The sequence below is a fragment of the Octodon degus genome, unplaced genomic scaffold (genome assembly GCF_000260255.1).
Source record: "Octodon degus isolate 3935 unplaced genomic scaffold, OctDeg1.0 scaffold00222, whole genome shotgun sequence".
Lineage (NCBI taxonomy): Eukaryota > Metazoa > Chordata > Mammalia > Rodentia > Octodontidae > Octodon > Octodon degus.
The window spans coordinates 2,037,454-2,064,755 of record NW_004524798.1 but is presented as its reverse complement, the minus strand read 5'-3'; the positions used below and the strand labels follow the sequence as shown (position 1 = coordinate 2,064,755).

The following is a 27,302-nucleotide window of genomic DNA, read 5'->3' as shown; positions in this document are numbered from 1 at the left end:
AAGAAGAAGAAGAAGAAGAAGAAGAAGAAGAAGAAGAAGAAGAAGAAGAAGAAGAAGAAGAGAAGAAAAGAAGGGAGGGAAGGAAAGAGAAATACAGATAATGGAAATAATCAACAAGAGTAGACAACTGTTTCAATGAGGAAAGGAGAAGTGTGAGACTACTCTTATTTTTTTTAGCATCAATGATTATAAGGTTATCTCTTCCTTTATCAAAAATATAAAAATCAGCAATATGGTTTGAGAATAAACTGATGTTTTTAGCTTTGGATATGTTGTTAAGTTTGAAAGTGTTAAGTCAACAGCCAGGTGGGCATGTCACATTAGTGATAGAAATGCAGGACAGAAAACTGGGTACTAAAAAGAAATGTAACCAGTATCTACTAATAATATCTGAAGCCATGAAAGTGAATGACTTCTATGGGATATATGTCTGAAAAATAAGAACTACAGAAAACATTATCACTGGAGAGCTATCCAATATTGTATCCTGTACAAAACACTCACTGTTGCACCACGATTACTAGAAAAAAATATACAAAGTTTATTTTCCCATTCTTTGATGGTCTTGATGGGAACACTCAATGACACTGTAGCAACCTGATATACAACACCCTATCTATAGGTCCTAGACATGAAAGGATGCTCTCCATCGTGCTTTCTGTAGGACTTGCACACTTTTCCATCCACTACTGTTACTTTCCACTCTAGAATTTAGGTAAAATCTATTAGCCTTCATCTTCTTTCTCCATTCGTATATCTATTCATCAGTAAATATTATCAAGCAGTCTACTGAGTACCATGCATTACTTCAGAGACTGAAGAATCCATAGCTCCTCATCCAGCCTACATCTAATGTGGGAGACAAATAATAAACCTATGAACAAATGGTAATATAATAAATATCAGAGAAGTATCATTAGGAAAAATAAGAGACAAGAGTGAGGTAGCACATGAAGACATATGAAAGCCTCTCCAAAGAAGTTACATCTGAGCAGACATCTGAGATTCCAGGTCTTAGGAGTCAGATTATGCTTGGCTTAGAGACCAGTGTAGCTACATGTAGTAAGCAAGAACAACAAAGACAGATGAGATCAGAGCTAATGAAGTCAAATTATGCAGGGCCTCATAAGGTACAATAAAAGTGTAGATGCTACTTTTCGTATGCTGAGAATTCAATGGATGATTTTGAGCAGTACAGCCACCTATTAAAAACTTCTACGAAATCCAGTAGAACTTTCCCCAACAAAACAGCCTAACTTTATTTAACCCACCATTATCCAAATCATTTGACCAAACTGGAACCATTTTTTAGCAGATCACCTTTTTTTCTTTCCTTTTTTTCTTTTTTTTTTTTTTCCTTGTAGTACCGGGGATTGAACTCAGGACCCTGCATTTGCCAGGCAGGTGCTTAATCTACTGAGCTATCTCCCCGGCCCATCAGGTCACCTCTTAAGAAACAAAATTATCTAGGATAGCAGTGTACTAGAACACTGCTTCTCAAACTTTAATGTGCATAAGAATCACATGGGCAGCTTATTAAAATACAGATTCCTAGAGCCAAACTCCAGCTATGATAAGTCCATTAGGCCTGGGAAGGAACTAGAAAATGAACATTTCTAAAAAGCTCTTGGGTAGTAGTGATGCCAGAAATCCATGGAATATACTTGAAGTTTGCATAGGATACAGACATAGCTAACTAGAGAAGTAGGTAGCACGGTAGTGTAACATAATCCATAGTGTCTGATCTGTCCTACCTCTTCCTATTTACTAAAAGCAATATAAAACCAACAAATATCTGCCATTAATCTACCAAATATGGGCCATTAATCAAAGGCTATGTCTCACAGTTTCTGACTTTTAAGATTTTACTTCTTAGAGTAAGACTTTCTTACCTTGGTCTTCCTTTATTGCCATGTAATGGGTGATCCACCTTAATCAATTAATGAGGAACATGTAAGTTTCCAGAAAAGACCACTTGGTTGGGCTTGGTTCCACTGACACACACACTCTATTAGCTTTTCCTTAGGGAGCAGGGAAAAGTGTTGTCAGTAGCTGAGGATTAATATACTTGCTAATAAAATGTTTATTGCATTTCAACACCACCAGCCAACAATATTAAAAATATTACTGGGTCTTAGTAAGATCATGACAAACTCTATCAAGCAATCCAAGTTTTTCACAAGGCAGATTATCATGGTTACTCTCTCATTTAGGCATCAGCCCGCTAAGCAATTAATAATACCTTCTATAGAAACTTCTGAAGGACTTGTAATAATGGATCTAAGCACCTCTAAGAAATATACTTAGCATTTTTTTTAAATAGGGACTTCTGTTCTCCATAGGTAGCTCCATAATGGAAGGTCAAGATATACTAAACATTTCTGAGAAAGAAGAAAATGTTTTTGGAAATTCAGTCAAAACTCAGAAAAACTTTAATAACTACATGGGAACTCTAATGAAACTTGAAAAGGTGTGAATTATGGGAATATGTAAATTACAGCAGAATAAAGAGTTGCAGTACATTTTAGTTTGACTTATATAAGTCATCTCCATTCCCATGAAGGGATCTGAGATTTGGCAAGCTGACTGTGTTCCCGCAGTGGCCTAAGTGAATCATAAATAACTTGCTAACCAGCAATGGAAAACTGCATCTGTATCTATTCCAGCACTAAACAAATCTAGTGAGGATGAAATGATAAAAAGGAGCTTAGCCATCTGTCTCCTGGAGTAACAGCCACTGGAACAAACCTATAGGTATTCCTTCAGAGGACTGCTTGTACAGTTGAAAGAACCCATACTACAGGAGGATCTTGCGAGATCTGGGTAACCAGGATGAGCTGACACAAAGTGGTACAACTTTACCCACTTCTCAGTGTACAGCCTCTGGGCTGACCCTCCACCATCCCCTAGGGAAGAGCAAAAATAGGACCCCTCAACAGTAATAAAACATGCGCCTGAGGCCACCAAGCACCAGTCTTCACACTAGTCCCAAAATTAAAAAAATACAGACACTATCATAAGCCCTTAGAAACTCTATCCAGTGGTGTGGCCTCTTGAGGATTTGTCTAACCTACACCGAGGAGGTCACCCTGCCCTGATCATGTTAGCAGTCACTATTAACAGCAGACATACGATGGGGAAAAAACGGATTTTTATTGATTTCCTTGGCTCTATGATTCATACCAATTGGACTACAAGGACAAAAATACTGGAGAATTTTTAAAACATTATTTGAGGTCTGATATATATTTCATACTTCTGTGCTTGGCTACATTCTTCAACCAACAAACATCTACTGAGCTTACATTGTATGCCAGGTACTGTGCTGGAGCTAGACATACAGACATTAATAAGGCACAGTCTACCCATCAGAAACTCAAAATCTAGTACAGTTTATGAAGGCAGACATCAATGGACCTCACATAATGAAAAAACTGCTGTAAGACCTAGGCTGTCAGCCTTCCTTACCATTCAGTTGGATCCTGAAGAATAAAAAAAATTCAGAAAGTCAAAGAACAGGAACAGCATAAAAGGAAAACCATTTTAAACACCCAAAATCTTGGAGACCTAGGAAAATACTTCTCAATTAGATGTACTTTTTGGTAGCTTGTCACAATGAATGTTTAGGGCATCCCAGGAATCTAAAAGTCAAATTCAGGAAGGCTTCTTGTGTCGTCCTAAGGAGATGACACTATCATCTAGGCAAAGGAGAATGATGACAAAATATTAAGAAAAGGGATGATATGGTATCATTGGATTTTTAAAGGTCTGGGGAGGACAGACCACAGGAAAATAATGAAAGGCAGGGCAGGTAAAGGAAAACAGACAAGAGATGCCACACTAGACCAAGTGGGCAACAGGAGCCTGAACAAGGCAGCCACAGGGAACAGAGGAGAAAGCAGAAGAAAGAGGAATTTAGAAGTTAAAATCAATGAAACTTTGTGATTGATTTGATGTGGTTGAAGTGTAAAGTGGAGGAGCCAGAGAGTCTGAATATGGTGCTGAGATGGATAATATTGCCATCTACCAAAACAGGAAATAGGCAGGGAGGGACAGGTCTTGGGGGAGGGGAGAAATGATGAGTTCAGTTTGACAAATGATGAGTTTTGAGGTGCCTGTGGGATACCCAGGCAACAAGCCTAATGGAATCCAGGCCACAAGCTTGCAAAAATGGTGCCGACTCAACCTTCATTCCTGATGCCCATTTTTCATGATTTAGGACGCCATTCCTGTATTCCAACTGCCAACCTACTCATTACCAGGAATCTAGAGAGGCACCTTGTGCTCAGGTTCTTTTGGATGCTTTGGCAAGGAATCATGGCACTAACCCTAGGAAGTTATCTAGTTGCTTCCTTAGCTTCTAGACTAGGCCATACAACCCAGACTGACTGCACTGCACTTTGTGAGTTAGAGATCTTTAGGAAGGTCATTCTAATACCAATCCTGTTCTAATATTCTAACCACAGAATGTCTCACATTTCCTGGGGATGAAAGGTTTAGAGTAGGAACATTTATTTTGTATCTGGTATGTGTCTTATGCTGTTTCAGGTACTTTGTATACACTTATTATTTAATCGTAGGTAGACATTATTATCCCTCTTGTAGGAATGGTACTGAGACTCCTAGAGGTTACCTGCTCACCACCACACAGGCAGAATTAAGATTCAAATCCAGTCCTGTGTAATATCTATGCTCTTTTACTTTCTATCCTACTATATTGTTAGAATTCGTGCCAACTGTATTTTATTCTATCACTATTTTATAAAGAAGAGGGAGAAACAGTAACACAAAATCAGTCTTAGTTTGTGAATTACTGACACATCATGGGATCTAAATAATGACATTATTGTAGCCTCATACCATTTTATCTATAAAATGAATGTGATTCACATTTTTAAAAATTAGAAGCTTCCACTCTGTCCTCCCCTCCCGGGTGATGGCTACCAAATGTATCATTGCTAAGCCACAAAAGACTATGTTAAAGTGACATTTGTTAAAGTGACATTAAAGACTCTGCATAAAAACCACTAGAGCAGGAAACTGAAATGTTTCAGTTGAAACTTCCTCATAACTCACTTGTGGTTCATGGCATGGAGGGGATGGGTGCTAGGAGACCACCCACTGATCGTGGCTCCTACCACAAAGACACAAGAGAAATCTGTGAACACCCTGGTTTTTAAGAATGTAGATGGGACTGATAGTATTTCTTTTAAAGAAATTATTCAGTATCTTTCTCTACTCAATTTTCCCAGGCATATTTTAGAAAAGGAAAAAAGCTGAGGTTTGGAGGGTTTTTTGGGTTTTTTTACAACTTGGTTTGGAAAAGCAGGCCGTGAGACACTTCGCTTTCTTCATCCTGCAGTGTAAAGAGGACATCTGTCAAGTGCTAACAGGATATAATCCCTCCTTGAAAGGCATAGACACATTCAGGGAGCTACAGGGGTCAAGAATAAGCCACAAAATAATGGTAACACCTTTCCTCTGGCTACTAGTAAATACTACAGGCCTGAAATATACCTTTCAGAATACAAACATTCAGTGCACAATGCAAGAAGTGAGAACAGAGGGGAATGGGTGCTTCAAGAGAGCAGGGTCTGCCTTCCAGATCAACGCATGCATTTATTTCTTTATTCATAAAGTTTGATAAGTATTAGTTGAGAAGCTACCATGTTACAGGTTTTGAGAAAGATAAAAATTAACAGGAGACACAATCCCTACCCTTAAGTAAGTCGCAGTCCTGTATCTCAGCAATTAAGTGTACAAGTGTCACAATACATTTGGGAACAAGTAGGGGGGTTGTTTGTTTTGGCAGAACTGGGGATTGAACTCAGGCCCTTGTGCTTGCCAGGCAAGCACATATTCTACTGAGCCATCTCCCCAGGCCCTGGGAACAAGTGTTTTAGAAGCACAAAAGGAGGAGAAACTAGCTTTGACTAGAAAAGGAGAGACGTCCGTAGAAATTTGTCTGAAGACTCTGCAGTGGGATCTTCCATTATCAGAATAAGGATTGTTGAAGGTGTTAGTAGAGAATGGTGTTTTGAAGATAAGAAAAGGCATGTGTAGAAGTACTTGAGAAATCTCAAACAAGTAAATAATTGAAAAAAGTAAAGGAGAGATGATGGGAAACTCTTAAGAGATGAGAAACAAGATAAGGTAGAGGTAGGAGAAGGAAGACAGAGGTAAAAGGATTGAAAATCATCAAGATATGTCACATGCATATACCAGGTCCCCAAAACAAATAGCACTATTCTGTATTACAAACATCAGTAATTATTTCTAAAAACCATAGAAGTATCAAAGGGTTTGCAGGAAGTTCAACCTGACCAAATCTTTGGATTGATGCAGAGCTAGTGGCAGTTGAAGGTGGCAACACAATGAAAGCTATGATTGCAGATATATTCAAATCCTAAATACTTACAAGAAGGATCCTTTTCTTTCCTTATGCAGAGATGACATTTGAGTTTTTTCCTGAAGTTAAGAGGAAGTTGTCAGAGGCCATTAAGTAAGGAAACTGCATGAAAATCCTACCATTTCAGAAAAGTGAAATACTTTGACATTTACCAAAAGGGTATATGAAATCAGCTCTACTTTGTGTCAGACAAAGAAGTGCTTTAAGTGCTAAAAGATGGGAAGAGGGATCTGATACCAGAGGAAAAAACTCAACTCCAGGCCTAAGACTACCTTGTTGAGAAACTTTCTTCAAATGAAATAGGAAACCACTGTTAAGGGGTAAGGATAAAAACACTGACGCCTTCACCAAATTCTTCTCTTCCACTCCATATGAGGAAAGTGAACAGAGCAAATCTCTTGATTTCTCTGAGACAATCAAGAAAGAGAGCAGTCAATGTTAAGATGAGAATAACGAGGTACACAAAACGTCTCTCAATAGGCACTGAAAAAGGCTTCCTGACTCAGGAGTGGAACTGACCAGATGGCCCATTCTAAGGTAGCATGATTCAGCTTCCCTAAGTAGCCGAAATCTTGGTCATGGGAATTGATAGCACAGAGGGAAAGGCTGGCAATTATATCTTCTTTCCAGAACTCCCATAAGACATAACATAAATGTTCCAACAGACATGTTGTTGGGACAATCCTATTTCCAGAGCATGGGACACAACAGTTAAGAGATAAATAAATAAATAAATAAATAAACAAACAAACAAACAAACAGGTTTCTGAAGAGTAAGTCTCCATATTCCACAATGGGCCAGGAAAAGAAGGGAATAATACTAGTCTGAATGAGGACATTTTCCTTGTCCTGTTGGAATCTGAAGCTTTGATATGACTAGATCATATCACTGCTCTTCCCTCCTAGAAAAGGACAAGTGATAGAGATGAAGCCTAGCCTATTAAACAAAATGGTCTGGCCAGATATCCACTCCCATCGTGCTTGAAAAGGAGCTGAGAAGGTGAGACACAGAAGGAGGATCAAAGCCCATATTAAACCACTCACAGATGGTCTTTCATCAGACAAAAGATGCACTGAGAAATATGTATCATGTATGGGGTTCTGGTCTTAGAATAAAGCAAAATACATAAGAGGAAATTAGACAGGAAAACCAAAAATTGATGCTTGAGTTTTTTTTCTTAAAGTAATAAGTTTATTTTCCCAGTCATACACACACACACACACACACACACACACAGAGTCATGTGTGGCTTACTACTCAGGATAGATTCTGTAATTTGTGTTGTTCGGCACTGTCACTATCATACAAACATCATATAGCATAATTACACAAACTTGTGTGGCTATCATGTTACTAGGTGATATAATCTTATTGGGCCATCATTATGTATGCAGACTACGGCAGGCTGGAACATTACTGTGTGACTATCTGTTAAACTAGAAGTCCCCAGCTTTAGGAAACAGCCCACATAAACTGCAGCTTGACTTAATACCATTCCCCCATACCTCACCAGGCATTGGTAAACCTAAAAGGGAATACTGTCTGACTAGAACCAGACAACTGGCCCCTTAAGAGCATATTTATAATTCACTTATGGCTTAATATTTTCCACTGATAGGATTAATAAATCATGTTTTCATTCAACTGGCTTTCTCTGAGGTACAAAGCTTTCTATTTTGATACCAGATCTTAACATATCCTACTTTGCTTGTCCATTTTCCAGTTCATTTTTGCAGCTACAGAGAGAAATTTATTAGTCTGTATTGTCGCCTTTCTGCTGTTGTGGAGCTGGATTCTCTGAACACCCAACAGTCCCTAAGGGAAGCGATCTCAGACAGCGAGGTTGCAGCTGCCAAACAAAGACATCAGCAAGTTTTAGATTTCATTCAGGTAAGAGTTTGTTTCTTCTCAGCTAAGGAGAAAACGAAAGACAGAGTGGGAGGGGTGAGAACCAAGTGGGGAAAGAGCAGAAATCTTGACTGATTCAAAAATCACAGTGAGCAAGCAGCCTGGTAATTTGGCTAAAATGTGAAGCACAAGTAGATATGAGTTATTAAAGATTTAAGAAAAAGTTACCTAAAAAGTTACAGATAACTCATATTATTCCTAAGAATTATACCACCATAGTAGGTATCAATGGCTTACCACACTGTAGAAGGGAAAAAAATGACCCCAGAAATAATAATCAAAGTATTAATCTTATGTAAAAGCCTACCAAAAAATCCATATATAGATATATATAGAGATAGAGATAGAGATACAGATACAGATAGAGATAGAGATAGAGATAGAGATATATAAAATCTAATATCGCAGAGAATGAGAAAATTACCAGTTTTTGTAAACTGGAATCCAGTTATCCCTAAGATTCCTCATTTTTGGACTTCTATCTGGCAGAGTTGACACTTTAATGTGAGGCTATTAAGGTAAGAAACTGTGTTCACTGACTATGATCTTATCTGGAGATGTATGGTTACACCTGAGGATCTTATAAAAGGGGTACTAACAAGGAATAGTCATGAGAATTTGAATTTGACCTGAAATTGCTTCTAAATTAGTTATCCAAATCTTATAGACTAACAGAATAGTGAAAGGCCATGATTAATTTACCACCATGATATGTACTTATTTCAATTTCATAAATACGATAAGCACCGAAGGTGTCATTGCATGAGTGGATAGGACATACACATATATGGGAGATACAAAGTTGAAACAGGTCCCTAACCTTAAGGAGTTTAAAGTCCACTGTAGTAGACAAGAGCATATAAATATTATTTGTAAAATTTGTTAAGTATCAAAAAGAAATACAAAAAAAAAGCTCTACATCAACACAAAGAAATAAAAATTTACTTTCTCTGTAGATATGAGAATTACCATAGAAGATGCCAATGACATCTGAGCTAGCCCTGTAGGAAAATATTATTACATAATAGTAAGAAAAAACAGAATGTGGAGCATTCAGACACAAGCATGAACAGGGAAGGCAAGAACAACAGAAAAATAGTATTGGGAAAGTAATATACTGTTGAGGCCAGAGGGAGTATAGATAAATGTTGAACAGTAATGAGAAATTAGGCAAGATCTTGAAAAATAGCTATGAGGTAAGTTCACAAAGATTTTATTAAAGCCCCTTATAAGGAATTTGCACTTAATTTTGTATGTAAGAGGGTGCTAGCCAAAGTTTTGGAGAAAGTAAATTATAGGTGGTCGTGTCTCTGTGTAGGAGAGGTTTAAGCAGCAGGGCTACTTGTCTCCTGTGTGTTTTTATGGCCATGCTGGTTGCTGATTGTAAGCATGCACTCTGATTGGTCTTGCTCCCCTATAATTTGCATCTCTCCCTTGGATTTAAGAAGATGAATAAAAGGTAGAGAGACCAGATAATAATTCGTACAACTATCCAAACCAGGGGCAATGGGAATTTAAGATAAGAAAATGCTTTCAACTTTGGGACGATAAATCACTCTTAGCCCAAATCTCATCTGAAAAATCGGGATCGTAACCACACTACCTCATAGTGTTAAGTGAAAGAATTCAAGGAGAGAATGCTTGTAAAGCACATAGAAGAGTACCTGGCACATCATAACTATGTAGTAAATTCTATATCATTCTTTCACTTATTAGTAAAAAGTAAAACTACTCTGAAATATGACTATACAAAAATTGAGGGTTTTCAGACCAAAATTAGAGAAAAAGGAGGGATACAAGGAAAGCCAACATTTTGGCCCTAGCCTTCTAAGGTCAATTAAGACTCAGGACATATGAGAACTTGTACTGTAACGTCATACACACTCGGTAGTGTCCCAAATTTTCTGATCAAGAAGATTATGGGGCCAAAGAGGAAAGTGATCGATGACATAGAGTGGGCCTAAGGAGAGTCACATGGGGAGAAGACACTCTCTCAGGCTTTCACAGAGAGCACATTGGCCAAGCAATGGCCGTGACTCATCCACATGGCTGCACTGATAAAGGTTCTACAATCTGAGGTACAGGATCTCAGGACAAATCCTGAGGGCATTTCACTGACCTTCTCAGACCAAAAAGCTACAACTCGTTGCATAGGTCTTGCTTTACCTTGGTCTTAACCATCCAGTAGAAAAGTATGAAGTCGAAATATAAGAAATAAAGCCATGCTGTTAAGTTGAGCTGTGGGGGACTCAGGTCAATAATTTCTGACATTGCCAGTTAAACAGAAGACCCAATGCTATTATGGGCTACTGGACTCTTTTAGAATATTTTGCTGAGTTTACACACCTATAATATTCAATAATGGAACTTAGAAAAAATGGGGTACACCGATGAATGTCCATTTTGTATCTGTGTATTCAAAGAGGTTGGGATAGATATATAGTTGCATTCTCTTATTGAATAGAATGATTTGTTCTAATGGTGTTTGTAAATAGGATCACAAGTCCGCATCTTGTACAGCAATTAACCACTAAGAAGAATATATGCAGTGTATTATTTGTTGAAACTGTACTTCTGATTTGATTTGAAACTGTCTCATTGCTGTTTATCAATAAAACTTTGGAAAAAAAATTGAGGGGCCGGGGAGATGGCTCAGTAGAATAAGCTCCTGCCTGGCAAGTGCAAGGACCTGAGTTCAATCCCCAGTTCCACAAAACTTCATAAAGAAAAAACTGGGCATGGTGACACATGTATACAATCTCAGTGCTTCAAAGCCTTCATAAAGAAAAAATTATGATATACTTACAAGTAGTGAGAAGACGTCTTTAACATTACCCTACTTTCTTCACCCTATAAGTGAAGTATCTTAGGTGACTTCTCAGAATAAAGAAATAACTTAAGAAGTTACTTGCCCTCTTGAACTAAGAATATAGGATTTAAAAATTGAAAAGTAGGAATGGTGAGAAACACTTATAACCCCAGCTACCTGGGAGGCTGGAGGATCACAAGCTCAAAGTCAATCTGGGGGCCAGCCAGATATAGCTCAGTGAATTAAAATACCCACTTAGGCAGACACAGAGATTGGGGTTAGATCCTCAGCATGCTGTGTTGGCCCCGCTCCGGGGGTGCACTGAGACTGATTGAGATTGGGCATGGTGACACATGTATACAATCTCAGTGCTTAGGAAGCTGAAGACAGGAGGATCACTTCAAGTCTGATCTGTGTAGTGAGACCCTGCAGACCCTTTATTAAGTACATTAAAAAATAAATAAATAAAATTTTAAAAAGCCAATCTGGCAAACTTAGCAAAACCACCCTGTCTCAGATATTTAAAATATAAAAGTAAAAAAAAGTTTGAGGTATGGCTCAGTACAACAGTGCTTGCCTAGTAGGTGTGAGGACCTGGGTTCAATAAATGGTATCATGCCCCCTCCTCCCCAAAAAAATTATTTAGAGACAATGCAGCAGTAAGAATAATAATGCACCCAAAGTCAAGCAATGCACATCTCAGTCCTGAGTATTCTGCTGATAAACTGTGGAGTAGTGGAAGATTCCTCTTATCTCCTGAGGCCTTATTTCCTCTTGTATGAATGGAATGAGAGGATTGGATTAGATCAATTCTAAGGAGCTAGTCAGCTCCACCAACTAGAAATACATTGAGAGAAACACTTCTCTAACCATGCCATGTTTTAGGTCTTTTCTGCATTACTCTACTGAGGCCTTCCTAAATCAAGTATGTTCATCCAAAGAGGAAGCTGACTTTCTTTAGTCTATTGAAGTCCGAGTTCCCCTCAGAGTTCCTGACTCCTCTCCTTACTATTGCCCTGTTCCTCTCTTTCTCACTTAGCTTACAGCTCCCTTGCCTTTTTCTCTTTCCTTTTCATCACACTACTAAAGGGCTAGATAAAGGCAAGCCAGCCCAGAAATTTTTCGAAGTACTTGCCTGTTCTGGTCTCCCAAAGCAGGTAACTTGAGAACCCCTGTACATGCCCTTCTTCCAGCCAGCTAGGTATACACAGACTTGGATAAAAGCCAATTCCCAAAGGGTTCCACAAATAACTTGTTGGGTCGGGTAAAACCAGATCATCTCCCTGTACCCATAGGCTTCAGTGTACCACCCTGCTCTACCTAACTTGCATAAACTTCACTGAGGGGAGATGCTTTCAGTATCCTCTCTCCTCTTACTATGCTGACTTCTCAGTCTCTCTCAAAATGAAAACCAGCTGCAGCCACTCACCACTGGTGTTCAGAGCTCAGCCCACCGCACACCATAACCTGCAGAGGCGACCGCCAGTCGCAAGAACATTTGTATGAGTCCAGATCTAAGACAGTGTTGAAGTCACTACACAAACCAAACATTGTAAAGAGCAAGGCAGTCTATATAAATACAGTGAGGAAAAGAAGCCAAGAAGTGCAGCCAGGAAGGGGGAGGGCTAGGCCAGGAGTGGTGTAGAAAACCAAAGATAAGGTATACTGGCTTTATAGACAGCCCATACAGCAGACATGTCAAAGTGAGTGGAAAAAAGAAAGAAGAGAGTAATGTCAAAGTGTGGAGACCTGGAAAGTGGCAATTTTTGAGCTGCTGAAGCCTAAAGGGCAACTGAGCCATAATTTATATACTGTAATGCTTCAAATGCTTCTAAGCTGTAATAAAAACATAGCTCATTAAATATAGCCAATCTATCATCCCCTCAAGCACCTTGTAGCTGTGCTGTGAGAAAACCAATCACCTTTACATTTTAATAAAAATATTATCTTGCCTGAGTACAGAGAAAGGGATATAATTTATGGGATGAAAACCAAAATTTTTAAAGAGCAGGGTGAGAAACGGATACAGAACTTTTAATCAGCAGACCTAGTAAGTATGTAGTCTTTCTTTTTACAAGTGTGTCAGCAAGTCTTTAGAAGCTGAATTTGGACTTTAAAATAAGGGGGGATTATGTTGTCAGTTACTTTCAGATCAACAGTATAAAGTAAAATGGGTGAAAATTGTACTTCTTTTGGAGCTACTTAGTTGAGTCTTTTTAAACTCAACATACAGGCCTCCCTGTACCTATGGGTTTTTACTTTTCTTTCGTTAGACCTTTCCACCTCATCACTGAAAAAAATTAAGTGAACACTGCTTCTAGACAATGTTTTTAAATTTCCACACTATGCATCTTAAGCAACAGGCTAAAACTTTGTATTGAAAGAGAACAGGTAGATTATTAACAACTATAATAATTTCCTAAGACTTCTACAACAAATTACCACAAACTTGGTGCCCTCAAACTGAAATGCATTCTTTCATAGTTCTGGAGATCAGAAGGTGATTAACACGCTGGCCATAAGAGCAAAGTCATTCTCTGCCTCTTCCAGCTCTGGGTGACTGCTGGCATTCCTTGATTTACAGCCTTATGACTTTGTTCCCTGCTTCTATGGTCACACTGCTTCCTTCTCTTACACCTTCTCAATCTTTCTCTACCTTAGTCTTATAAGAGTGACTTTATGAAGACATTTGTCATTAGAAATGGGATCAGCCCAAATAAACTCCTCAAAATCCTTAATCACATATTTTGTAATGTAAATTAATATTTACTTCTTTAATATATAAGGTAACAGCCATGGGTTCTGGAGATTAGAATAAAACATATTCTTCAGCAGCCACACTGTTACAGCTCATACCTAGATGTTCTCCAAAGCCCCATGAAGTCATAAGTGAGGCTTTTTCATTGGTGGCTGAATCTAGAGTGTGAGACTGATTCATAGTGAAGTGCTAGGATTAAAGGAGGATGATTACCAAACCAGTTCACTGACTGGTTTGGTACCATCCTAATCCCAGTAGCCAAAATACAATATAAGGAACAGAAAGAGGCTCGTCTTCCCCCTTCCTTGCTTTGCTACCTTCTGCCTGTCATGAACTGTTTTCGCTTTGCAATGCCCTCTGCCATGTCAGAAACCAGCTGAGTATGAACTGAAACCTCTACAAACTGTGAGCTAAGTAAGCCTTTAACTTTGCATACTGGATATTTTGTCTCAGCAAGAAGAGAAAAGTAATAACAAGACATATATTTAACCCACTGTAGTAATCATGAAAATCATGACAATGCAACTCTGTAACAATGCACTAACCTATGTTATTTTAATCCTTATCACTGTTTTAAAATACAGATATAAAATATTATGTATATATCCCATTTATTTATTCAGCCCTTCAATCAATAATCTTTTTTTGGAAAACCTATTCTATACAGCTGAAGGCAAAGAGATACAAAATGATAGTCCCTGCCCTTGACAGACACTGTAAAAGCTGTCCACAATCAATAAGTGCTTCTAACATAACTTTGAGACAAGAACGTGCTACATGTGATACAGCCAGTCAAAGCCAATTGAGAAAGCAGAGATTTCATCATAAAAATCCATTCTCATCTAGGATTCCCAATTGTCTGAGCTCTAAATTTCTGATTTCTCCTTTCAGAATGGCTTAGAGTCCACATAGGGGCCTGCCTACTGCCAAACTTCCTCAATTCACCTAGCTACCAAATCCTGGAGGTTTAACCTCATACTATTATCACCAGCCCTGAATACTCTGATGAGTCCTGCTACTTCCATATAGAACAGAACTGAAAATCAAAATCAAGTGGCTATCAACCACACTGCACCATTCATTAGTTTATGCTAGGTTGCCTGTCACTCTCAACCTAACACACTGAAAGTCACTATTTCAGACTCTGCTTTGTTTGGGGAGTACCAGGTTTGTGAATATTCTTACAGAGCAGGTTTGAGTACTAATTAAAGACCTAAGAAGGAATTCTAAAGCTATAATACTGGATAATACCTTAGATTTAAAATCTCTATCATCAGGTAGATCTTAATCTTGTATTACTCATACAATGAACACCTTCTACCTGGAAGTGGAATGGCAACTTATAAATGTTCTTTAAAAAATAATAAAATTATCTATCAGAGGGCCGAGGAGATAGCTCCATGGTCTAAGTGCTTGCCTGGCACATGCAAGGACCTAGATTCAATCCCTGGCAACATATGCAGTGCTGGCTCCATGCTGAGCCAGCCACCAGAACCAGGCGTGATGGCACACACCTCTAATTCCAGCGCTGGGGAAGCTGAGACAGGAGGATCTCTACAAGTCTGAGCTGCATAGTGGGACTCTGTACCAATTCATAAATAAATGATTTTTTTTAAAAAAAATTAAAAAGTATTAGAGTGAAAGTAACCTTAGTTATCACCTTGTCTAATAGCAGCAAACCTTTCAGAGCTTTCACGATTAAATAGCCTGCTGCTGCACATGTGCCACCAGCTCACCTCTACTGACTACTCCAATGTCCCCTTTTCATAGTTAAGTGGTCTAAAGTAGTTCATACCTTGCTCAAGCCATCTAGTAAAAGTAGATGCAAAGGAAACCCCAGGCTCAAGTCCTCTGAAATACTGTGTAACTCACAGCCCTTCTTGAGAATTAGAATAACCGGATGAGACTATGGCTGGCATCTGTCAGTATCTGTCCAAACAGCGACCATGTACAGAAAGAGACACAAAAGATCTGAGTGACCTTTATACCAGTGTACTTCATAAACACTACTGTTGCAATTTATAATGAAAATGTCATTAATTTTGGTAATCCAAAATCAAAATGGTACCAAGCTAAAATGTACTATTCTAAAACTTCAAGAATGCCTAAATTAGGGCCGGCCAAATAGCTCAGCAGATTAAAGCGTCTGCTTAGGCAGACACAGGAGTTGGAAGTTGGATCCCCTGGCCCTGCCGGCCTCCCCCCTGGGGCATGCTGAGACTGAGATTGACGCTGGGGGTTGTGGCATGCGCCTGTAATCCCAGCACTTGGGAGGTTCACTACGAGTCTGATTTATACAGTGAGATCCTGTACACCCTGTCCTAAAATACAAAAATAAATAAATAAATAAATAAATAAATAAAGAATGCCTGAATTACTTCAGAATACAGTGTTTTTATTGTTGTAGCAATGCAAACACCACCACTATTATGGAAATTAGTGCAGAAATTCCTTTTAAAAAATCCAGATAGCTCAGTGGTCTAAATGCCTGCCTGGCAAGCACAAGGACCTGGGTTTGATCCCCGGTACTGCATGTCATGCCACCATGCTGACCACCAAAACTGGGTGTGGTGGCACATGTGTGTAATTGCAGCTCTGGGGAGGCTGAGACAGGAGGATCACTATGAGTCCAAGTTGCGTAGCGAGACCTTGTTCATAAAAATTTTTTTTTAAAAATCTAGAAATTCCATTCAAACTATCTCTTCCCTTACTATATATTTTCCCAAAAGGGCTAAAGACATCATAGCACAATGATACATGCATACCCATGTTTATAGCAGCATAACGCAAAAGAGCTAAATCTTGAAATTAGTTTATATATATTAATACATATATTAATACGTATTAATACATATTAATACATATATTAATACATATATTTATATGTATTAATACGTCACAGATAAATATGGAGCACTGCTCTGTCATAAAGAAGGAGAAATTTGGGTCACTGTAGAAAAATGGATACACTTTGAGATACAATGGTACTAAGTAAATAAATCAGATACACAAGTTTAAATGTGTAACTTCTCTTACATGAGACTCAAAGCATAAGTATTGTTAAAAAAAGACACAGGGAATAGGAAATAGATCTTTGGCAAACAGAAAGGGGATCTAGAAATGGAAAAAGGAAAAAAGAAATAAAAAGAATCAATGTGTGTCAAGTACACACATCTACTCCCTCAGATGGATGCAAATGTGTATTGAAAACAATAATAAATAGACATAAAAGGTAAGTTGTTTTGTACTTTAGAGGTACTTTTTATACAAGAAACATTTAAAATATACTTTTCTCTTAACCTAGAAATTCTTAAATTCATACTTTATTATATCCCTTCCCCACAAAGCTCCAATGAGATTTTATTATATGCTAAAAGATAATAGCTCTTTATATGTGTGTGCAATGTACCCTGAAGTACCACAAAGCACTTTCAAATTTATCACTTCATGCCACCACTGTAACAACCCTGTGAGAAACAAGAGGGAGATATTTTGTCCATAGTTTACAAATAAGGGCAACTAAGCCTCAAAACTAAATAATTATAGAGCTAAGTAGAATCTGGGTCTTCCACTATTCCCACTATATGACAAAGTTCTATGCCAAAAAATAATATGCAAAACACAAAGTTACAAAGGCATTTTCTGGCTAAGTAAACATGTTTTGAAAATATTTTACACTTACTTAAAATCAATACTGGGAAAAGTTGATTATCTTAAGCCCTCAAGAACTTACCTCTTTTCAATAGCTGTTTCATGGCTTAATATATTTTACCATTTTATTCCCAAGCAAACAGATGAAGTTTGGCGTGAAATGAGATGGATCATGGATGCTCTACAATATGCACGATACAAACAACCAGTTTCTGGATTGCTTATCACTAAGCTGATAGATCCTTCAGATGAGCAGAACCTAAAGAAAATTAACTCTACATCATCACATATAGATTGTCTTCCATCACCATCACCATCTCCTGAGATGCACAGAAGAAAGACAGTTAGTGGTAAGTAATAAAATTCAGTTCTCTGATTGTCACCAGATTCTTCTCTCTGCTGGGTAAGGTTCTTTGTGCTGAGGCATTCATTGGACCAACTGGCCAGAAACACTGATCAGAGCCAAAGAACATAACAGAAACAAAAACCAGAACAGTGGAAGGGTCAGAAACTACAGTAATAATCTAAAATCAACTCCTCTAGAGGTAGGAAGTTAGTTCCTCTCTCAGGGTTAATCCCAACTTTACCTAGCAAATGCTATCAGCGACAACATGATTTGGTCAACACAAATTTCTATAAAATGCCTTTATACTTATAAGCAGAGGAAAAAGCAGGCTAAATAAATGCAAGTCTGTGTAATTCCTGCCCTAGTCTTAAGACTAGCATCTTTTTCCCCATCAATTAAAATAATACCCATTCAAAGCATCTTTTTTGATTCTATAGCATAGAAGAATTCCAATTTTATAATATTTTTAATAAGCAGTTCTGCTTTGTGGGCTTGTCCCGTAGAGGGCAGCAAGACGTAACAGAAAGAGTTTGGGTTTAGAAATCAAGAGACCTGGATTCAAATCCCAGCTTTATTAGCAATACATGCTTAGATGGATTACTACCTCCAAGTCTCTTCCCATGTATGTAAAATGGTAGTAGTAATCTCCATACCCAGAAGAACTACTTGCAAGACAATATATCAGAGAGGCACAGAATTTAATAGATACTATAGATACCATGTATGTTCTTATTCTTATAAAAACTTTAGGAAGAAGATGAGCTTCTTCTATAAGCAAGTATATATGTGTTCCTATGTTTGAAAATATCTCAGTATATAAAATCAAAACTTGGCAAGCAGAAGAACCTGGAAGACAGCTAATGTACATTAGCAAAGGACTCTATGACTTAAACTAATTTCACCAAAGAATTACTTAAATATGAGTTTCCACAGTGTATTTTATAAAGCTCCACTATTCTGAAGATACAAATCAAATATCATCTCTGCCAGAAGTGAGTCTAATGGGAGAGACGGATACATTAATTAAAAATTACATATTAACTATATGAGTTATGGAGTCTGTTGAAGGTATTAACCTTTAAACTTGCAAGATCAAAGTGAGACTGCTGGAAGAGGTGACAGAATCCAGTACTAAAAATATGCAGAAGTTGAGCAGGAAAAGAGAGCAGGATTATAAAGAAAAATAAAAGGGACTTTACAACTATGCTGCAGTTCAGGGTACTGGAATTAATCTGGTTGAGACTCAGAATCTAAAGACACTTTTTGTTTTGATTTTTCATTTTGAAAAACATTTATTAGTTACCCACATGTGCCAACATTCTTCAATGTTGCAGGAATAAAGCAATAAAACAAAGTCTCTACTCCTATAAAAGCTACATCTAAGAAAGAATGACAAACAATGAAGGGAACAAAAAAAGATAGGCTAAAGAGAAGAGAGCCAGAATATGCCCTGCCAAGAAACTTTTATTTTATCTTATTAGAGATAAATAGCCATCAAAAACTTTTAAGAAAGATTTGATGAGACTTGATTTACTCTTCAAAAAAAAAAAAAATCAAACCTTGCTATTTCATAAAAAGGTCACAGAGAGAAAAACACTGAAAGCAGGGAGATCAATTAAAAGCTACCAACAAAGGATATCCAGCTTTCTGGCTTGAGGGTCTCACAGAATCATGATGCTATTTAACAAAATACGTACACACTTACCTGTGTATATAAGAAAGGAGAAACAAGCTTGGGTGGCTGGGAATTTTGAATGAGTTAGCTTTGGAACATTCCACATAAAAAGCAGTCTAAAGCTCAGGAAAGACAACTAAGTTAATGATATAGATTGAAGAAATTGTTACTTTCTTCAATCCCAGTTTAAAACTATGAAAAAACTGAAGATTTCCTAAAAATAATAGGCAAAAATAAGAGACTGCTGTTGGATTCTTATGGAATGGGATAACAAGCCTTAGACTAAGAAGGAACAACAAAGAAAGAACAAACAAGAGAGGATAACCCCAGAAAGCAAAGCATTGTTGAATGATAGAAGTTAAAACTGTATGTCTTCTGTTGTTTTGCCTTTTTTCAACCAGGAAGTTATCAGTAATCTTAAGGAGGGCGGTTTGAGAAAGAGAAGAGATAGAAGCTAAACATAAAACTAGGGCGTAAAAGAAAAGTGAAGAAATGTGACCAGTAAGACACATTTTTAAAATCTTGGCTATGCAAGGGAAGGCAGTAACTAGAGGAGTATACGTTTCACAGGCATTTTTTAAAGCGGGAAAGATACGATCTGTGATGTGCCACAGTTCATATAACTCCACAAACAACTTTCAATCCTATTTCCACCTTTGCAGTTTGCCCTTTCTGTTCACAGAACTTTCCTGGTGTTTAATATTGTCTTGGCCACAGGGTCCCAAGTGGGCTCCTCCCTGGCTGTATGAGGGTGGCCTCCTCTATGCCTAGAAATGCCAAACTCTCACATTGGCCTGAGGACAGATTACGCACACTCCCTCCTGGGAGGATCTGGCCAATTACATTTGGATTTTATTATTAACTTAAAATGTGAGTGATCCTCATTCCATTTCTTAAAATACCACTCTCTCCTGGGTCCATTTATTTCTCTGAAGCCAAGATTCCACAGGCTGTGAAACAAAGATCTGGAGGGCAGCAAATGACAAATGAAGCCCAGTGACAAGGAAGTGCTATAAAAACTGGGGAGAAACAATGTCACATCCCCTCTCAAAACCAGAAGCACTTCAGAGCAATGAAATCTACCACTACACCCTGTCTTCTTCACAAGTGTGACCACCTTGAATTGTTTGAAAACTATTTAGGAAAAGGGAAAATCCAATTTAGAGCAGCATCTCCACTGGGTTACTCCCAGGGCAAAGTTAGCAACACAACACCATTCTGAGTGTGGTTAACTTCATTTCTTAAACTTTCCAGAAATATAAGGCCTATCACAGACCTAGCCTCTGGTACCAGCCCAAGATTCAGTTTTAAGGCTGTTGAGTATCTTGGATTTGTTTGTTTAGGGATAAGGAAGCAGGGAGTGGAACTCTTTAACTTACTTCTCATTTCTATGTGGTTTTCAAAACACAAAGTAGAACTCAGTCAATTAAAATTAAGCATCTCTCAAGGACCCAAGAGGGAAAGTTGGCTCCTAGTAAAGGCAGCTGAAGGCAGGGGGTGGAAGGATTTGATCCACCTCGGTTATTTTTTCGCCCACTCCTTTTTTGTGGGCACAGCACTCACAGGCAACAGTGAGTTTTTTTCCTATACTGTACTGATGTTTCTCCTAGTGACACATAGTGAGGCAATAGAGGGGATAGTGGTTTTGTGTTCTTCCAATGCATTTGAAGATCACCCTGGTCTTCCAAATGTAAATCTTTCTGCTAACTGTTACCCAGGTGACATTAAGAACATTATAACACAAATCAAACAGTTAAAAACATCAACAAGAATCTGGAGAAATTAGTTCTCTTGGAAAATTAGAAGGTCAACAAACCTCTGAGGTCGTACTCAAGATCCAAGGAAAGATCAGTAAAGTTTTTCATGTATAAATTAAACACTAACAAATATAATGGATATAGGCTCAAAGAAGAATATATATATGTAATATGATACATTAAAAATGTGAAGACAGAACTGGGCACTGTGGCACATGCCTGTAATCCCAGTACTCTGGAAGACTGAAATAGGACCAAAAGTTCAAACCCAGCCAGGGTATCTTAGTGATGCAGCAATCCGTCTCAAAATTCTAAAATGAAAAAGGGAGTTGGTGATGCAGCACAGGACAGAGACTGTAGGTTCAACTGCAAGTATCAGAGAAAAAGGTGAAGATAAATTTTAGGACAAGTATGATGTATTAGTCCTCTATTTCTGTCACGACATACCCTTACCTTTTTTTTTTTTTCATACCCCTACCTTTATGGGGGGGAAAGCAGCAATACTAAAGTAGTTATTCTTTCCTGAAATATCATCTCCTCATAACAGCCTCAAACATCAACTATACTCTGCTGCTGTTGGCCTAAAGAGCATGAGTTGTGACACCCATTACAATGAAAGCCAAGCTTCCTTAAGCCAATACTAATAGCATGAGCAGAATATTCATCTAACAGCTCTCAGGTTAACCAGAGGGGAAATCCAAGGTTCTACTAGTGGTGGCCTACCCAGTGAGCCCTCTAAGAGAAATTAGGAGTACAACCAGGTTTATTAAAATAGCAACTGGGCAAGGAGCCTATGATGGTTAATGGAGCATATGGCCTGGATGTAGCGGTGGAAGCTGCACTTTGCATTCTTTCCCAAGAAGGGAGGGAGGAAGCACTGGCCTAAGTGCTTGGAAACTGTCCTCTGTGCCCTGGCTGCAACCCTGGAGATTTTCCCAACCTGTCTGGGAGGGGTATCCCATCCTAAGCAATAGGTTCCACTAAGTCTTCGAATAAATAACATAACCTCATGCAAATCAAATGTTTATGCTCCCCCTAGGGCTTGGTTTCCCAAGTATGGGCCCATAAATCCAGAGAATATTTATCATTCCATACCTAATCCTGTTTGTAACCCTTCCTGGGTTATTATAGCTACAATTAATATCTCAATTTATCTTGTTTCTCATGCTCTTAATAGTTACAGAAAGTAACATCATTTAGTAAATCATTGTAAGTATAATTAGAAAATAAAGTGTAGGATTTGATCAACAGAGGACAACATATAATAAATTACTATTCTTTAGTATCAGTAGCATTCTCACAGCAAAATTTTGTTAAGTATAAGTAATTACTAATTTATATTATCATCTTCACATTTTCCACTTATTTTCTATCAAGGGTGGAAAGGATCTCAATATTACTATTTTCTGTCTATAAAGCACTTAAAGCAGATCTAACACACAAATTTAATCTTCACCATACCTATGAAAGATAAGCAATATAAAGAAACACAAGCTACAGATGAAGAAAGGTTCAGAAAAGCTAAATGACTTATTCAAAAATCATTTACACAGAAGCAATACAGAATTTTAGCCCAGGTTTGTCTAATTTTAAGACAACTGTTCCTCTGCTACACCTGGACTGACTTTTAGGTCAAATATCACCAAAGACAAAGTAAAATTGCTTGAGTGATTATTTTAAGGAATTTCTATGGCTAATTAAGTAAAGTAGAACCTTTCAAGGTGCTTTCATCATTGTCTTTAAGGGACAATCAAATCTCACTACTCTATGTTCCCAAATTTCAATATCTATTTCAGCTTCATTTCAATTAATTGCAGACTATAGTACAAGAGGTTAAGAATACAGGGATTGAAACACAATCTCACTGGCAGGTTCTCCTGGTCTGCTTATAATATCCATTGCCCAGATTAGATAATCCAGAAAATTCAAAGATTCTCCACATCCTTTTGCCTGATTTATTCCTTAGTTCAGTCCTTCACTAACCTACTTATGCAAAATTTACTACATAGCAATGAATAAGACGTAACACATGTGCTCCAGAATTCCAAGGGCAATGAGGGATACAAATGAAAAAGTAATTTATGATAAAGCTTAAAAAGTATAGTAACACAGGTATAAATAACATTCTGTAAGAGGTAAGAGAACTGAGCAACTGAGCTCATCTGGGGAAGCAAAGATAGGTTCTGCCTAAGAGACTGGGCCTTGAAATATGGATGCCCCATTGAAATGTTAGGATGGCAGCTCCTCTGTGTACACAGTCTTATACACTTTAGTCCTCTCCAGGTTTGAAGAGGACTAAGTGTTCATTGTTCATATCCTGAAAAGGAAAAAATACAAACTGCTTTTACAAAGTGTTTGACCCAACAATGAACTGGGAAGATAAAGAAACTGACACAAACTCTTCAGTGGTTACCTCTAATGACAGTAGTCGTTTTTACTATCAGCCCTCTAGTAGGCTGGATGGTGGCCCCAAAAAAGCCATGTCCCTGTGCTAACCCTTGTAACCTGTTAGTGAAACCTTACTTAGAAAGCAGGTCTTTGCAAATGTAATTAATTAATGACCCTGAGATAAACTCATCCTGGATTACCTGGGTGGACCCTAAATCCAACAACCAAATGCCCTTGGGAGAAAGAGATACAGATGAGACAACAGAAGCAGAAACTGAAGTGACGCACCCACAAGGAATGCCAGTAGCTGGAAGAAGCAAAAAGGTATTCACTCCCTAGAACCTCTAAAGGTAATATGGCCATTTTGACGCCTTAATTTTGAACTCTGGCTTCCAGAGTAAGAAAAAGTATGTTTTTCTTATTTTAAACCATCCTGTGTTCTATTTGCTACAGCAGCCATAGGAAACTAATGCAAGATCTAAATTAACATGTCTCTTTAGAAGCACCTTTGTCAAGATGCCCTTAAGAGAGCTTTAATACCATAATTCTGTTTAAAAAGAATTGTATAAACCAGGTCCTGGCCCTCAGAAAGCTTTCAGAGAAACCCGATGGAAATGCTAACATGGATGGCAAGACAGGAAGTTTCTGGAGTGAAACAAATCTTCATTTGGGTATCTGCTGGGCTATTTATCAGTTCAAATGCCAAGTTTAATAAGTCAGTTTTCTCATCTACAAGATGGAAACTGTAAACATTAAGTAAACTACTCCTTATTCAGAAATTTGTCTCCTCTAGTTTCATCCTTTTTGTACATTAAATTCCCTAAGAACATGTTCTGAAAAAAGTATAGACATGATAGATTACAAAGAAATGAACAGGATATTCCTTGCATTTTTCCCTCATGCAACCCCAACATCAACTCTTTGTGCCAGATATGGTGGTGCACGCCTATAATCCCAGTGCTGGGAAGGCTGGGACAGGAGGATCACTACCGAGTCTGAACTGCATAGCAAGACCTTGTACCAAAAACCCGTATCAATTCTTTACACATCTGATACATCAAAAATGGGAAGTGGGTACAATCCACAGCACTTACTGAGACTTCGACAGTTAGACATACTGTGTGTGTGCATATGTACTTGGGTTCACATGTGTACCTTGATGCTATTTTATCACACATACAACCTGTGTAACCACTGCCATAAACTCAATTGTGACATTACCACGAAACTCTCTCTGTGATCAATTTACAGCCTTACTCTCCCCCCATTCCCATCCTGGCCACTAATATCTGTTTGTTGTCTCCATAATTATGTTACTTCTTGAAAGTGACACAACAGAATGCTTTCTCTATACCGATGAGTAGCATTCCGTGGTACAGATGTACCAGTTTAGCCACTGACAGACATCATAGTTTCCCAACTCAAGCTATCACCAATAAAATTGCTCTGAATATCTGTGTAGAAAGTGCTTCTGTAAAAAGAAAAAAAAAAAGAAAGTGCTTCTGTGAAAAAAAAAAAAAAAAAGCCTTAATTTCACTAAGATTTGCAAGACTGCAACTGCATGCACTCTTCCTTGGTAGCCTCCTTTTCCCAGTATTCCATTCCTGCTCCCCACGTTCTATTCAAATTGGAGTATTAGTATTCTGATTTGAATAGAATTAAAAAGGTTATTAGTAGGTTATTGCCTCTGCCTTTCTCATTCATCTAGAGAAGAAAATTTATGAGACAATGGTGCTGACCTATAATGTTTGATAGATGAGGTGTATAAAATTCATTTTTTACTTAGGGTTTTTCAGTGTATGGTAGGCTTATCTGAAGGTGAGCCCAAGAGCATCCATACTGATGCTTGAATGGATACAAAATTTATAGGAAATTAGACTCACAGTTTACTGTTTTAATACAAGGGTCAGTATGCATCTATGAGAGACTGTGACAGAATATGAGTTTTAGAAGATGTAGGTTTATGGAAAATTCTGTTGGAATAGGATTAACAAAATACTTTTTTTTTCTCTCCATTCACCTCTATTTATATTCATCCAACTTGAAAAGGTGATTCAAAGCAGGTATAATTCATAGGCAAATAATGAGATGAGGATTATAAAGAAGAATGAGAAAGGATGAAGCAATTACCTAGTAATAACCTTTTAAGTTGTTTTATTTTTTAATTTTTTTAATTCAGAAGTCCGTCTTTCTGAATAGAAACTCCCTTATGAAACTCTGCAACTATTTTTTTTTTTTGCCTTAGTGCTTCTGTGCCTGTAAGTCCTCCTTTCACAGCTTTTCATCAAGATGATGTCTAGTTTTTCACCATTATAAATCATGCTGCAAAAAAATAAAATAAAATAAATCATGCTACAGTAAACAACTTGTAAATGCCTAACTACACATGGTGACAGTTTTTCAGATAGCTGAAAAAGGACTTCCTAGGACAAATGATGTGCACATTTTTAATATATTCTGCCAAATCACTGTTCAAAGTTTTTCCAATTTATACTCCCCATCACTGTATATACGAGTCTCTGATTTCCAACGTACTACTTACAACTGAGATTATCACTCTTATTTTTTGCAAATTGCATGGGTTAAAAAAAAAAGCCGATTTCAGTTCCTTTTCCCTAGTTACTATCTGGTTTGAATGTGTTTATTGGCCATTTGTTACTCATCATTCTTCCAAACAATATTTCTTGTATTTGTTCATTTTCCATCTCTCCTGATTTATAGAAGTTTTTTTAAACATATTCTGGATTTTTGTCTTTTACTATATATCGCATTTAAATTTCCTTTTAGTCTATCACCTCTTCACTTTGCTTATGCTATTGTTTTACAAAGTATTAAACTTCGACCAGGGAAATGATTCAGTAGAATAAGCGCTTCCCTGGCAAGCACAAGGGCCTAGGTTCAAACCTCGGCTCTGAAAAATAAAATTAAAAAATAAAATTAAGGCCAGGGAGATTACTCAGTACAAAGTATTAAACTTCAATATGATTAGCTTTATCAGCCATATCTTGTATGATTCTTTGCATTTTCTTTTAAAAAGGCTTTCCCACCCAAAATTATAAGCATATTATTCCCTGATCTGTTGAGGTTATATTTAACCTATATGGAGTTTATCATCATATATCATATGAAGGACTTTCTGTAATTATTTTGCTAAAAGGATAGCCAACTGTCCCAACACTACATACTGAGTAATTTTATTTCACTTCCCTACTTCAAAATATAGTCTTTATATTAAAATATCACAGAATTATGAGCTGTTTCCAGATTTTCTATTTTACGGATCTATTTGTCCATTTTACACAATAATGTAGTTTTAATGCCCAAAGTTCTGCAGTATGCAGTAGGCAAAAGTCTTCCTACTTTATCTTCAAGAAAAAAAAAAAAAGGTTGACTAGTCTCATAAATGTTCTTCTCTAGATGTATTTTAAAATCAACTTACTACTATATTTCTTTTAAAGATTCTTCGGGGGTATAATTGTAATTGTCTCAAATTTCAAAAATGAGAAAATCCTAATTGAAGACCACTTGCACATGCTAGCAAGGTCTTTAGCGCATCAAAGACCATGCACTGAGTTCTGTGGAAAAGTCAAAGGATTTCAG

The 27,302-nt window shown here is 37.6% G+C and overlaps 1 protein-coding gene across 1 annotated transcript in view; it reads left to right on the top strand.

Annotated features, from left to right (window-relative positions):
* Ankfn1 (ankyrin repeat and fibronectin type III domain containing 1) overlaps positions 1 to 27,302 on the top strand; it is a 273,730-nt gene that overhangs the window by 242,727 nt on the left and 3,701 nt on the right. The window contains exons 18-19 of the mRNA XM_023705526.1: positions 8,134 to 8,300; positions 17,673 to 17,886. Coding sequence (XP_023561294.1) covers positions 8,134 to 8,300; positions 17,673 to 17,886 — 381 coding nt within the window. The remainder of the gene's footprint in view (positions 1 to 8,133; positions 8,301 to 17,672; positions 17,887 to 27,302) is intronic.